The following is a 15,408-nucleotide window of genomic DNA, read 5'->3' on the forward strand; positions in this document are numbered from 1 at the left end:
ACTACGGGGGTGGCTCAACACTAGTCCCGAGCAGCTACGAAACCCTGAAGAAGATCAAGAAAACCCTCGACCCGCAGAGGAAAGGGAAGAGATGGTCAGTACTGAACTCGGAGACTTCCCTCGGTCTTGGACACAGGTAAATGGCGCTGTTGTGGTACCCGTCCTCACCTTCCTCCAGCCAGCATCCCAAGTGCCTACGGAAAAACAGGTAGAGCTGGAAGAGCAGCCGGTCCAGGAGGCAGAAGACCCCACACAAGCAGACCAGGAGCATCGACCCTCTGCTTATAGTGAGCCTGACGTGCCCCTAGTGAGCCTAAGAGTCCGTAGACAGCTGCCCAGCTTACCTTTAACAGCTCCTACACCCTGTAGTGCAGGACCAGTTAGTCAGCTCCGTAGGTCCACTAGAGCCACTAGAGGCCAGTTGCCCGTACGTTGGAGGATCTAAAGTGTTTGGACTGTTTTATTAATATTTACCTGTTTACTGTTGCTTGTAAATAATTATGTTTTTCCAGTTATTTTATAGGTATCTTTTGTGGATTTACTAGAACTCTATTGTATATATGTTTGGAGCGTAACCCAGGAACGGACTAAAGACTGTTAAAGACTCGGGGCAGAACAGACCCCTACCTGGTTACGGCTCCCTGTTCTTTGGTGAAATGGACACCCTTATTGCTTCCCGGTTACGGACATGCCGTGACCATCTCATGTATTTAATTGTTCCTGTTTATACCCTGTTATGTTTTTAAAAAAAAAATATATATATATGTTTAGTCCAGGAGTACTAAATTTCACTAGGGGGGAATGTGGCACCCCAGGGGTCTGGTTTCCACAGTAATAGCAATATTACGTCTGTGAGCAGGTGGGAGGTCTCCTGGGCAGGAATCCTAAGCATGCCACACCTCCTGCCCAGTCCTGGGAGGGGAAGAACTTCCCCTACATAAAATGGGGCTGAGGCAGGGTTAGGGGAGAGGAGTTCCAGACAGAGACGGAGTCTGGTCTGGACACGCAGAAACAGGGACAGATAGACATCAGGAGCTCTGTAGGAGCCAAGGAGAAGTGCCAGGGGCTGGAGCTGTGCAGAGCTCGCCCTGGGAGAAGGTACTAAAACCGGACACAGGAGTCCGAGGCTGTGGGGACTAAGATATACCCAGCAGCAGAATTCATCCGGCAGGGGATTCCAGGTCCTCTGGCCATAAAAGCCCGGAGGCTCAGTCACAACGAAGGGACCAGCACCGCCATCCCAGAGCGGAGGCTACCAGAAGGCCCCGAGTCACCGGCCATACGGGTGAGCACCACACGGTACACTCAGGGACGTGGGCTACTTTTACCCGCTTCTAGCAAGGTAGCCAAGAAGAGTACAGTTAGTTGGGGAGGCCTACAACTCCACCTGGCCAGGGTAACTCCGGCTTACTCGCAGACTAACCAGGCCCCAACTACTAGCCAGTACTCCCGGGTGAATTTGCCTTGTACCATCAGTAAAGACCCTGAACTGTACCCTCGCGTCTCCGTGCTTCCTTGTCGCACCATTAGTGCTGGGACATCCACACCATCACTCCCAACATCAACCTCATCCTCTGCCCTGAGGCCATACCCCTCCCGTTGGGGGTTATACCATCCACGCTGCACATCCGTACCACCGGCCTCAGCGGACTGCCCTGCAGCGGCGGCTTCATAGCCGCATTCAACGGGTGGCGTAGTCGGACACTAACACCATCATACCAATAACTGCCACTTAGTTTGACCACCCTGGGCACGGACCGGGTCACTGCCACCCGAAGACTACTACCCCCATCGGATCCGGCTCCGGGTATTCCCCGCGCGCACGCGCGCCGCACTACAGCACTGGCCCAGGGGGCGCGTCACAATCTGGAGGCAGGGTTAGGATTACCTGTGACAGAGCTGCCATGTCTTACTGTACTATCCCGATCAGGTCATGAGGAGGCTTCTCATCTGTGTATAAAGCGCTGACGCTCCCCCTGCAGCTACATACTCATTTATAAATGAAGCCTTCATCATTGCTACTCAGCAACTTCATGATTTCAACTTCCATTTAAATTTCTAACCTCCTGATCGTTATGAGAAGCTACATTTCCCCGAGGTTTTCACTCAATCCATGTACAAAAACCTAAAGAGGGAAAAAGAGAGAGTGCAGCTGGGATTACGGCTGAGGAGCAAGCCTAAGGTTAATGGCTGCAGAGAGGAGAAGCGGGAATCGCACAGAGAGGGATACGCTCAAGAGGCTTGATGAGAAATTAACATTAATTAGCATAAAATAATCAAAATCATCACAAATAGGGTTAGATAAGAACCATTAATAATGTAAAACCCCTCAAATCATATTAAGATTAAATTACAAGCAGAGTAGAGAGAAAGTACAGTAATCATTAGCTCCTATAGACAGCACATATAACCACTGCCTCATTATGGTCCTGATGGAAAACTGCTCATATTAGTGATATGTACAAACAGTAATACTATGTGGATAAAATATAAAGATGTTCATCATGGCAACATCTACCTCTGTACGAGTACAGATACAGAGGGTGACCACTACCACAGGGCCAGGAAGGACGTGCTCCAGAAGGTTTCAGGATGTGCCTCTCTCCCAACCGGTCCCTGAAGTCAATAGGTAATTATTAATTATCTCGTCACACAGAATATGTGGGTCATCCCCTAGCCATTACAGCACTTGACACAGCATTGTTTTGTTTTTCTGTAAACTAGAAATTGGACCCCCTCTTCTTTATGTCACCAAAAGCGACCCCTATTCCTTGTCTCTGTTCTGCCTGTGATGCTGATATCAAGATAACAAGACCAAGTTAGGTCATATGTGCTGCCAAGTTCTGTGCCACACTGAGATGTAAAGAAGCGCAGTTCTATACATTTTAGCTTGCCATCATGTTTGATGTGGGCGGTGCTGGCGCAGATTAAGAGCATCACTTGCCGATAGATGCTACTGAACAGGCGCCACCACCAGCGCCATTTTGTTGAAGTCAATTTTTTGTTTAAGACCACAATATTAAATGCGCAGGCGCAGTATTTAAAATAGGAGGCAGGTCACTGAAGGTTCACTGACCTGTCATTTAAGCCCAGAATGATGATGATGAGGCCAGAGCATCAAAAAAAGACCTGTCGACAGGCTCGCTCTGGAGCACGAGCATCTCATTATCTCAAAACAACAAACACAGAACCACAAAAACCACAGGACGGATTTCTTCACCTCAGGTATCATTTTAATCAGTGTAACAGCGCCAACCTGACAATGCATGTAGTTTACTTAGCAAAATCCTGATGTCAGGTTTCCTTTAACTTTAGGCCTTTTAGAGATCATTTCATCTTCAACTTGCCTAACTGTTCACAATAACATTAATTATGACCATTAGTATCCTCTTCATGCAGATATTAGCCTAGAGACTGAGATGAGGCAATTGATTGCCTCTGTCCTTTCTTGGGCTTTTTCAGGAGCCTGGGCCTAAGGCTACGGGCACTCGATATCTTTTCCAGGCATGTACGCTCCATAATGCACCTGAAAGGTAGCTAAATAAACATTAAAAAGAATGAACATATGTACTACAATGTAAAAAAAACTTGTTGCTTCATACGTTCAGTCTTTTGAGCTTTTTTTAACCAGTTCCAAAGCCTCAAAGTGCTTAAAAGAAGTGACTTTCAGGCGGCTTCTGCTTGACAGCCGCTCACTATTTTAATTTATACAAGTAAAAGAAACAAAACACAAAGCCGCAGTAAAAACAACTGCAAAGACACTAAAAAAGAAGCGTCAAGAAAAAACACCTCCTTTTCCCTCACCGTCTTCTGCTTGAAAAACTTGGCGGGTACACTAGGATTATAAAGACGTCTTATGCACATATCCTTAGTATTCTACCACTGCTGCTCTTTACCTATACCCTTGCCAGGAAACAAACCCAAGACTACTTATAGAATGACATAGTTCTGATGATTACGCCTCAGCAAGTATAAATCCATTCACCCCAGCATCAGGGAGAAACAATGTGCAGATATAATCCCCAGCATGTCGCCCTATCGCCCGCAGGAGCAGGAATTATGTCGATTTGCTTTCTTGCTTCCAGCACGGTATTAGTCTCTGATTTGCGCAGCTTATACATAACATCTCAGCATTATATAATACCTGCTCCTACATCAGTCCCCAGGCAGGCAGAAAATGAACAGACAAAAGATTACAAATATGTGCGAAATTCACTCTGTAAAATGTGGGAAGCTGCTGAGATGGTGGAAATGACAGTGACATAACACACAGCGGAGTGACTGAGCGATCACATCCAGGAGCTGCTGTTACATCGTACACACAACGACGTGAGCGCTTAGCCCGAAACACAAAGATGTCAGCTGCTGTCCGGGGGCGAACTACCGCAGTCACCGCATCTGATGTGAAATGTGCTAAGAAATAACTCAACACAAAATCCTCATCCCTCCCTGTGGTCCCCTGTGGGGGTTTCTAAGAATGTCTTCTACATTTCACTTTATGTCTTTGAATTCAATAAATACTCTTTTGAAACGAAATGGTGCAGAAGTTGAGCCATATGAGACGTCTCAGGATGGTGCTTCATAATAGAAGCTAATCTTACAATGTGATAGATGTAACAGGGATGCTCCAGACAGTAACCCCAAAACTTATGGAGCCCCAGTCATGTCATTATGGAGGTGCGCTCATGATCAACCTCATAAGGACTCATTCACACATTAGTATTTAATAGTGAGGTCATTGGGTCTCCTAATGGACCTCCATGGGTTTACAATTACTGCTGGATAACTGGTCGGCATTATTTTACTATAACATACTGTATGGCCTCCGTTACAATCCTCATGGGGTATGCCACCTTGCTTTCATCACAAATTGAATCAAGCATATCTGCATTAAGGATTTACACCCCTTCTCTTCTTCTCTGTGTCAGATGCTCATTCATCACGTGAGATGATTTATAATTGACTGTAATTGCAGCACATGATGCTGTGGAATTAAGACAAGTGATGCCAAGAACATAAAGTTCTGAGTTCACAGAACAATTGTATTAACGACTGTTCTGTGTGGATAGAAGTGCGGTCGGCCTCTCTAAATGGACCCTTAGAGATGCTACATCAACTTTCCATTATTGGCTCCTATCTATCCTCTCATGCATTGTATAGTATGCCATTTCCAATGAATCTGGGATATCTATTATTCATATATATTTATCACAAATATATATATATATATTTTTTAACCAATAACTGGAATTAGAAATAAATTAGCAGGTCCCTCACAATCAGTAATGGTTTCTGTTATGTAGACAATAAAGCCAGTGTTACATATAAATAAGCTGGATGTGTCCCTTACCTGTTATATTACAGTACACACGGAAAGGTGCAAGTGGGCCGCTTCCATCTGAGTCAATGTAGTGGTGATCGGATAGGTATCCTTTGTGCTTATAGGCCTCGCAGGACTGCTCATACAATGCTGGAAATGGGGAAAAAAAGAGGAAACAATGTTACTTTTTATATTTATTTTAATAATAATATTCACATTTCCTATCATTTTTATCTGTAAGTATCTGTCATGATATAGTCTCATAGAAAAACGAAATGAGCAGTCTGGATGGTAGTGGGGAATTTTGCTCATCGAGAAAACTTTTCCAAATTAGACCAATATGGCTGAAAATCGAGGTTGTTTAGAGTCTCATAGATGAGCAAATCAAAAAGGAAAATTAATGTTTTTCTACATCAAAATGAGGAAAAATAAAAAATTCCTATCCAAGGACACTGCGCCTTAAGTTTCTGCCACATGGACACATTTGACATTGTGATGGCTAAATAAAATGAAAACCTTCAAGGAGGTATCACAGGAAGTCACATGCGAAAGCATTATGTACTGGAGATTATATCAGTGTTTTCGCCATTTAATTTGTCAGCAAAAACTATTCAGGGTCAGCATCTCTCCTATCTTAGGTCCTAGTTACTGTATGCCGCAGGCTACAGGTATATTGATTTTTTACAAAAATCAAGTAAAAGAAGTTAGCTACTTCCTGCCTTGATGTTATAATTACATTACTCTTGCCAGAATTTCTTTTTTCAACTTATTTGTTTAAAGTGTTTGACTGCTACTTTTATATTGATGGCCTATTCTTAGGATCGGTCATTAAAGGGGTTTTCCCACGAACAAAAGTTGATTTTAATTAATAGATCTTGGAATAATAATAACTTTCACAATTGGATGTTTTTAAATAAAATGTTCCTGTGCTGAGATAATCTTGTGGTAAGATCAGACCATGTCCCTGTACGGTCAGACACAGCCATTACACAGTACACAGCAGGGGCACATATATAAGATTATCTCAGCACAGGGACATTTTATTTAAAAACATCCAATTGTGAAAGTTATTATTATTCCAAGATCTATTAATTAAAATCAACTTTTGTTCGTGGGAAAACCCCTTTAATATCAGATTGGTGCGGTGCCGGCAGTGGCTGGATATGATTAGTCACTGAGCTGTACAGCACAGTTCCATAAACTGTATAGGGGCCTCGGCTGGTTACTGCACATCTGTCTCTATTCGAATGAATAGGTATGGATCTGTAGTACCCCACTGCAGCCCCTATAGAGTTGACGGGACTGTGCTGTTTTGCTCCGCAACTGATTATATCCGGCCATCACGGGGACCCAAGAAAGATGATTGGTGTGATAGCTGGGTGTTGCATCCCTCGTAATATTAACATCAACATAAAAAAATATATATACTGTATATACACATTGGTGTGAAAAATTGTTTGCCCCCTTCCTGATTTTTTATTCTTTTGCACGTTTCTCACACTTAAATGTTTCAGATCACAAAACAAATTTAAATATTAGACAAAGATAACACAAGTAAAGACAAAATGCAGTTTTTAAATGAAGGTCTTCATTAGTAAGGGAAAAAGAAATCCAAACCTACAGGGCCCTGTGTGAAAAAGTGATTGCCCCCTAAACCTAATAACTGGTTGGGCCACCCTTAGCAGCATCAACTGCAATCAAGAGTTTGTGATAACTGACAATGAGTCTTTTACAACGCTCTGGAGGAATTTTGTCCCACTCATCTTTGCAAAATTTTTGTAATTCAGCCACACTGGAGGGTTTCCGAGCATGAACCACCTTTAAGGTCATTTTTAAGCAATTTAGAGATGGACTTGCTGGTATGTTTTGGATCATTGTCCTGCAGAATAATGCAAGTGAGCTTCAGCTTGAGGTCATGAACAGATGGCCGGACATTCTCTTTCAGGATTTTTTGGTAGACAACAGAATTCATGGTTCCATTTACCACAGCAAGTCTTCCAGGTCCCGAAGCAGCAAAACAGCCCCAGACCATCACACTTCCACCATCATATTTTACTGTTGGTATGATGTTCCTTTTCTGAAATGCTGTATTACTTCTATGCCAGATGTAATGGGACATGCACCTTCCAAAAAGTTCAACTTTTTTCTCGTCAGTCCACAGAGTGTTCTCCCAAAGGTCTTGGCGATCATCAAAATATTTTCTGACAAAATTGAGACAAGCCTTTATGTTCTTTTTGCTCAGGAGTGTTTTTTGTCTCGGAATTCTGCCATGCATGCCATTTTTGCCAAGTCTTTTTCTTATGGTGGAGTCATGAACACTGACCTTAAGAGAGGTAAGTGAGGCCTGCAGTTGTTTGAATGTTGTTGTGGCCTCTTGGATGAATCCATCGCTGCACTCTTGGGGTAATTTTGGTTGGCCGGCCACTCCTGGGAAGGTTCACCACTGTTCCATGTTTTCATCATTTGTAGATAATGGCTCACACTGTGATTCTCTGGAGTACCAAAGTTTTAGAAATGGCTTTATAACCTTTTCCAGACTGATAGATCTCAATTACTTTGTTTCTCATTTGTTCCTGAATTTCTTTGGATTGCAGCATGATGTCTAGCGTTTGAGGACTTTTTGGTGTATTTCACTTTGTCAGGCATGTCCTATTTAAGTGATTTCTTGGTTGAGAACAGGTGTGATAGTAATGAGGCCTGCATGTGGCTAGGGAAAGTGAACTCAGATTCTCAAAGATAAACCACAGTTAATTTATGTTTTAAGGGTGGGGGGATAATCATTGTTTCACACAGGGCCCTATTGGTTTGGATTTCTTTTTCCCTAAATAATAAAGACCTTCATTTAAAAACTGCATTTTGTGTTTACTTGTGTTATCTTTGACTAATATTTAAATTTGTTTTGTGATCTGAACCATTTAAGTGTTACAAACATGCAAAAGAATAAGAAATCAAGAAGGGGCAAACACTTTTTCACACCGTTGTATATATATATATATATATATATATATATATACATATATAAATATATATATATGTATATATGTGTATATATATAAAAATATATATATACACGGCGAGTGAAATAAGTATTGAACACGTCACCAATTTTCTAAGTAAATATATATCTAAAGGTGCTATTGACATGAAATTCTCACCAGATGCCAGTAACAACCCATCCAATCCACACCGGCAAAGAAATCAAGCTATAGATGTTCATAAATTTAGTTATGTTCAATAATATATTTACTTACAAAATTGGTGGCGTGTTCAATGCTAATTTCACCAGCTATATACCAAGATTTCCTTGACAAAAATTTGGTTACTGTTACTGTTCAGATAATGTGTTTTATACAGAATGTCTGGGATCAGTATAAAGGATTTTAGGATGAGTTATCTTTCACTGCTTCACTGCAGCTATCTTGGTCATCTTTCCAATACACAGGAGCGCTTGCTCAGCTCTCGTTATCTTGGGGTTCAGACGACATTAGTCTACTGTGTATAAGGGATTTTAGAAGAGGGAGGGAATTCTGATTAACAATTGCAGGTAAAGGTTTCCCATGAACAAAGTACATTTTATTTAATAGATCTTGAAATAATAATATCTGTCCAAATACATTGTGGGAGATGAAACGTAAGATACATTGTAAGAGATAAAATCATGCGACATGTTGCTCTCCTGTCTGCTGAATGGTTATATCAGTGACACAATGTCAACAGCCTCCATTCAATGAAGTGATTGGCTGCAGTGATTTCAACATGATATTACTTGCTTTGAATGTAAAAAATTGAAAATTTGATGTACAGTACCTCATAGTAAAACAGATCAACATCCGAGCTCTGCTAAATCTGCAGCAAAGAAAACTGTTATTATATTTACTGCTGCACCCAGTAAACTACAGTGCCATGAAAAAGTTTTCATACCCTGTGAACTTTTGAACATTTTTTTATGTTACACCCACAAACTTAAATCCTTTTTATTTGTATTTTATGTGATATACCAATACAAAGTAGCCAGTCTTTGCAATGTGTAAGGAAAATGATACATAGTTTTTTAATTATTTTAAAAATACAAATATCAAAATTGCAATTACTGCTGCAAGCTCCATTCATCTTCCCATCAACTCGGATCAGCTTCTCTGTCCCTGCTAAAGAAAAACATCCTCTCAGCATAATATTGCCACCACCATGTTTGACAGTGGGGATGGTGTTTTCAGGGTGATATGCAGTGTTAGTTTTCCTCCAAATTAAGCATTTTTTATTTAGCCTAAAAATTTCTACTTTGGTCTCATCAGACCAGAGTATCTTTTTCCACATGTAAACTGTGTCCCCTATATGGCTTTTTGCAAACTGCAAGTGGGACTTCTTATGGCTTTCTTTCACAAATGGCTTTCTTTTTGCCACTCTTCCATAAAGGCTAGATTTGTGGAGTGCATCATAAATCTGGCCTTTAGACAGATTATCCCACCTTAGCTATGGATCTCTGCAGCTCCTCCAGAGTGACCATGGACCTCTTGACTGCTTCTCAATTAGTGCTCTCCTTGTTTGGGATATCAGTATAAGTAGACGGCCATGTCTTTTGTAGGTTTGCAGTTGTACTATACTCCTTCTATTATTGAATGATGGATTGAAGAGTGTTCCGTGAGATGTTCAGAGCTTGGGCTATTATATTATAACATAACCCTGCTTTAATCTTTTCCACAACTTTATTACTGACCTGTCTGGTGTGCTCCTTGGTTTGATCCCTAATATTCTCAAAGAAATGCCTTCACAGAACAGCTGTAGTTATGCTGAGAATAAATTAAACACAGGTGGACTCAATTTACTATGTGACATCTGGGGGCAATTGGTCACTCGGGATTTTATTTAGGGGTATTAGACTACAGGGGGCTGAATACAAATACAATTTTCAAATTTGTACTTAAAAAAAAAAAAAATAGAAAACCATGTATCATTTCCTCTACACTTCACAAATGTTTGCTATTTTATGTTGGTACATCAAATACAATCCCAGTAAAATACATTTAAGTTTATGAATATAACAAGAAAACATGTGGAAAAGTTTACGGGGTATAAATACTTTTTCAAGTCACTGTAAGTGCTATATCACTGCAATCAGGGTCTCCATCCCTACCTCGTCCTGCTGACAGATTACATAGCGAAAATCTGCTGGCAGATGCAGTGAATTCTCCTTTGTGGTGACTGCATACAACACCATTACAGTACAGATGCAGCCTTACAGCTATATGAAGTTTGGAGGTATATTTGGGGCAATGTATCAGAAAAAATAGACCTCTTACCTCTAGATAGATAAAATGAAACAACACAGCATTTTGATTTAGTTAGATTTAAAATACTGAAACGTGCTCAGTGGTGGACATGTATAACATTTCTTTTTAACCTGATATTTCCTAAAATTAAAGTTTGACTTGAAACTTTATAAATAAAAATTGTAATATACAAATCTGATTTACAATCCTGTAATGTTCTTTATTGTGAACATCATCATGTCCCCCACCTCATTATAACCTCAGTTCTAATTGGGTAACACTCATACTGTACTTAGTTTTTGTGTAAGCTAGAAGGTGGCCATAGAAACATAATCAATGGCTGATGAAACTTATAGCTGATCCATGAAAGGGTCTAATGAATGAGGCCTGATCGGAAGCTCATGATGTACAGTACAGGTTAATATTTTGAATACACCTTTTCAGTCAATGCTTTTTCTTCCTTTTGGAATGTGCATATTATAGATTCAGACTGAAGGCAGCAAAACTCAAAATGAAGACATATTGAAACAAGGAGTAAAGAAACAATTGTGAAACATACCAGAATATGTGTTAAGCCTAAGATTCCTCAAAGTTCCCCCCTATTACTCTGATGTCACCTTCACAAGCACTTGTCATTCTCTCAAACTGCTTCATCAGGTAGCCACCTGGAATAACTTCCACTGAATAGGTATACCTTGTCAAAAGTTAATTTGTGGAATTACTGGCCTTCAGAAAGTGTTCTGTTCATCAGCTGTGTCTTACAGAGGCAGTATTGGCACACTGTTCCATACACTGCTGAGCCCGATTACACAACTGTTCTAAGACAAAACATGGCCAGAATCAATCAACTAAGTACAAAGAAATATCAGCACATCGCTACTTTAAGACATGATGGTTAGTCAATCCAGAAAACTGCTAGAACCTTGAAGGTATTCCTAAGTGCCTGTTAGAACCTTGCTGTTAGGTTTTTTTTCCTTTGCTGGTCACATGACCTTGTTGGCCTATTTAATCCTGCTCCGCCCTTCTGGCTTTGCTGGACTTCATTGTATATCTACTTTCTAGCTAGCCTGTGCTCTGTATCTAACTCTGTTAGTTTGCTTGGTCTACGGACCTCTATGTTCTATCTATTTTGTTTGTTCGTCTGTCTGCTACTATTTCTGTTAGGAGGTGTCCCATATTCCTCCCAGTCCTTAGTACTTGTAGGGATTCCCTCCTCACATCTATAGGTCTCCGTACAGACTAGATTAGGACTTTAGCAGGTCTGATCGCAGGATCAGGTTCCCTGTTACATCGTAGGGATTCAGCTGAGTCTTATAGTAGGGACAGATCTCCTCTCTTTCCTTAGCTTTGGTAGCAGAACATAACAGTAAGTCCAGCCTGCAAATTCTCTAAGGAAAGATTTTTTTTTTTTTTTTTTTTTTTTTGTTCCATCATGGTGTCGGTTCAGGATTTGGCTAAACACCTGCAGGGACTCTCTCTGGAAGTGGCCGAGCTCCGTCAGCACGTGAGTAACTGTCCTGGAGCATATTTCTTGGAGCCTAAGGTATGTTTGCCGGATTTATTTTTTGGTGAACATCGAGAATTTTTTTCATTTAAAAATGCTTGCTTATTGTATTTTCGTTTGAGACCCAAGTCCTCTGGGGATGAATCCCAGCGCGTAGGGTTCATAATGTCACTTTTGCGCAAAGAGCCTCAGGAGTGGGCCTTTTCTTTGCAACCTAGTGATACATGCTTCAGATCAGTGGATAGTTTTTTTTCTGCTTTAGGACTATTATATGATGATCCTGACCGTGTGGCATCAGCTGAGACTGAGTTGAGATGTTTAAAACAAGGATCAGGTAATGTCGAAAAATATTGTACTCATTTTCGTCGTTGGTCCACTCAAACAGGGTGGAACGATTCTGCTCTGAAAAGTCTATTTCTTGCTGGGCTCAGTGAAAGGGTTAAAGACCTGCTAATTGCTTATCCTACACCTGAGGATTTGCAACAGGCTATGCAATTAGCTATACGGGTGGATAGAAGACTGCGTGCTAGGGTTAATGAGAGCAAATCCTCTGCTATGTCAGTTTCTGGTTATGATAATGTGTGTACTAACAGTGGTGAACCGATGGAGATTGGATCGGTGGCACCTCGCTCTCAAGAAAAAGACCGTCGTTTTTCAGAAGGCTTGTGTTTCTATTGCGGAAAATCTGGTCATTTGATTAAAGGCTGTGAGCTTCGTATGAAGAAAGAAAAAAAAATGGTCAGTCACGCCCGTATTGCCTGTTTAAATTCCAAGGGTATATTTTTAGCTGCTTCCACGATTGCTCAGGAAAAATTAATGGAATTTCGGGTGTTTGTTGATTGCGGGTCTACACTGAATGTAATTGATGGGGGATTCGTGGAAAAACTCAATTTAAAACCTGAACCTTTATCATCCCCCATTGCTGTGGTTTCTGTGGATGGCTCCCCTTTGAAGAATATTACTCTCAAGGTCAGTGAATTTCCTCTCACTATTAATGGTGTTCACCATGAGAAATTGGATTTGGTAGTGTTGAATAACTTGCCTTCTCCAGTAATATTGGGTTTGCCCTGGTTAAAATTTCACAATCCTGTACTGGATTGGTCTACCAGTGAAATTAAATCCTGGAGCAATAAATGTTATGACAAGTGTTGTAACGGGCGTATTGCAGCTGTGGATAGGGGAGAATTGCCTGTTCCTATTCAGGATTTTTGGAGAGTTTTTTCTGAGAAGGAATCGCAGGTTTTGCCTCCCCATAGAGACTATGATTGTTCTATTGAATTTGTCCCTGGAGCGACTCTTCCTAAAAGTCGTTTATTTAACCTTACCATTCCTGAGAGGAAGGCTTTGGAGGAATACATACAGACAAGTTTGGCCGCCGGTCACATTAGGCCCTCTAAGTCTCCTGTGGCGGTTGGATTTTTTTTTGTAAAAAAAAAGGACGGCGGTTTACGTCCTTGTCTGGATTTTCGTGAGATTAACAAAATTACGGTACGCAATCCTTACCCACTGCCATTGATTCCTGATCTGTTTAACCAGTTATTGGGGGCCAAGTGGTTCTCTAAAATTGACCTTAAGGGGGCATACAATCTGTTGCGCATGAAGGAGGGTGATGAATGGAAGACTGCTTTTAACACTCCTGTGGGTCATTTTGAGAATCTGGTTATGCCTTTTGGTCTTACTAATGCTCCTGCATTTTTTCAGAATCTGATTAATGACATCCTTAGACCTTTGATCGGTAAAAATGTGGTTGTGTATTTGGATGACATTTTGATTTATTCGCCAGATCTGGAGTCTCATTGGCGGAGCGTGCGTGAGGTATTACAGTTATTAATGGACAATTCGCTTTTTGCTAAGCTGGAGAAATGTGAGTTCGCTGTACAGAGAATTCGTTTTTTGGGCTACATTATCTCCAGCAAAGGTTTTGAGATGGATCCGGTTAAGGTTCAGGCTGTGCAGGAATGGCCTAGGCCTATTGGTTTGAAATCGATACAGAGGTTTTTGGGTTTCGCCAATTACTACAGAAAATTCATAAAAAAATTTTCTAGTATTGTCAAACCTCTGACTGATCTCACCAGGAAAGGTGCTGATGCGGTTCAGTGGTCTTCTGAGGCCATTGAAGCTTTTGTGTATCTCAAGGAGAGGTTCACCTCTGCTCCCATCCTTATGCAGCCTGATATTACTAGGCCGTTTTTGGTTGAGGTTGATGCTTCCTCTGTGGGGGTTGGCGCAGTATTGTCTCAGGATAACGGGGATGGATTACATCCCTGTGCCTTTTTTTCAAAAAAATTTTCGGAGACTGAACTGAATTACGATATCGGTAATCGGGAATTATTGGCTATTAAACTCGCATTTGAACACTGGCGCCACTTCTTGGAAGGTGCGGAATTTCCCGTTCAGGTTCTTACGGATCATAAAAATCTGATATATCTTGATGCTGCCAAGCGCCTGAATGCCCGTCAGGCTAGGTGGGCACTGTTTTTCTCGCGGTTTAATTTCTCCGTTACTTACATCCCTGGTACTAAGAATGTTAAGGCGGATGCCTTGTCTCGCAATTTTTCTCCCATAGTCGGTGCTGAGAAAGAGGAAAACATTTTACAAGAAGGTGTTGTGATAGCTGCTTTAGACTCCGTTTTGGAAGATGAGATTCTTAAAGCTCAGGAGAATGCCCCATCTAACACTCCTCATGGGAGGTTGTTTGTGCCTGGGACCTTTAGGAGAGATTTGTTTGTTGAGTGTCACGAATCTCGGTTGGCAGGTCATCCCGGAATCTCTGAGACCAAGAGACTGGTGGGTCGCAGTTTTTGGTGGCCTGGATGGCAGAAGGAAGTCATTAAGTGGGTGCGCCAATGTACTATATGTGCTAGATCTAAGTCCTCACATACTCCTGCTGCGGGGTTGCTTTGTCCTTTGGAGGTCCCCAGTGCTCCTTGGACACATTTGGCTATGGACTTTATAACTGACCTTCCCTCCTCTGAGGGTTTTACTGTCATCTGGGTGGTCGTGGACCGTTTTAGCAAGATGTGTCACTTGGTTCCCTTCGTCAAACTGCCCTGCGCTAAAACTCTCGCTAAGGCCTTTGTCAAGGAAATTGTCAGACTTCATGGCGTTCCTACTGACATTGTTTCTGATAGGGGTCCTCAGTTCGTGGCTCGTTTTTGGCGTGCCTTTTGTGACAGGTTGGGAATTCATTTGTCGTTTTCGTCCGGATATCATCCTGAATCTAATGGCCAGACAGAAAGGAAAAACCAGGATGTTGAGCAGTTCTTGCGTTGTTTTGTGGCAGACAATCAAGAGGGGTGGTCTGAGTTTCTGCCACT

At 41.5% G+C, this 15,408-nt stretch overlaps 1 protein-coding gene across 3 annotated transcripts in view; it reads right to left on the bottom strand.

Annotated features, from left to right (window-relative positions):
- Positions 1–15,408, bottom strand: part of LOC141221874 (contactin-associated protein-like 5) — a 1,265,469-nt gene that overhangs the window by 597,294 nt on the left and 652,767 nt on the right. For all 3 annotated transcript variants that reach the window (XR_012289806.1, XM_073666602.1, XM_073666603.1), the window contains one exon: positions 5,351–5,470. Coding sequence is in view for 2 of the 3 variants with exons in the window: in XM_073666602.1 (XP_073522703.1) it covers positions 5,351–5,470 (120 nt within the window). In the remaining variant the exon portion in view is untranslated. The remainder of the gene's footprint in view (positions 1–5,350; positions 5,471–15,408) is intronic.

Source organism: Phyllobates terribilis, unplaced genomic scaffold (genome assembly GCF_046119375.1).
Source record: "Phyllobates terribilis strain yellow unplaced genomic scaffold, ASM4611937v1 Scaffold_2__4_contigs__length_985480577, whole genome shotgun sequence".
NCBI classification, from domain to species: domain Eukaryota; kingdom Metazoa; phylum Chordata; class Amphibia; order Anura; family Dendrobatidae; genus Phyllobates; species Phyllobates terribilis.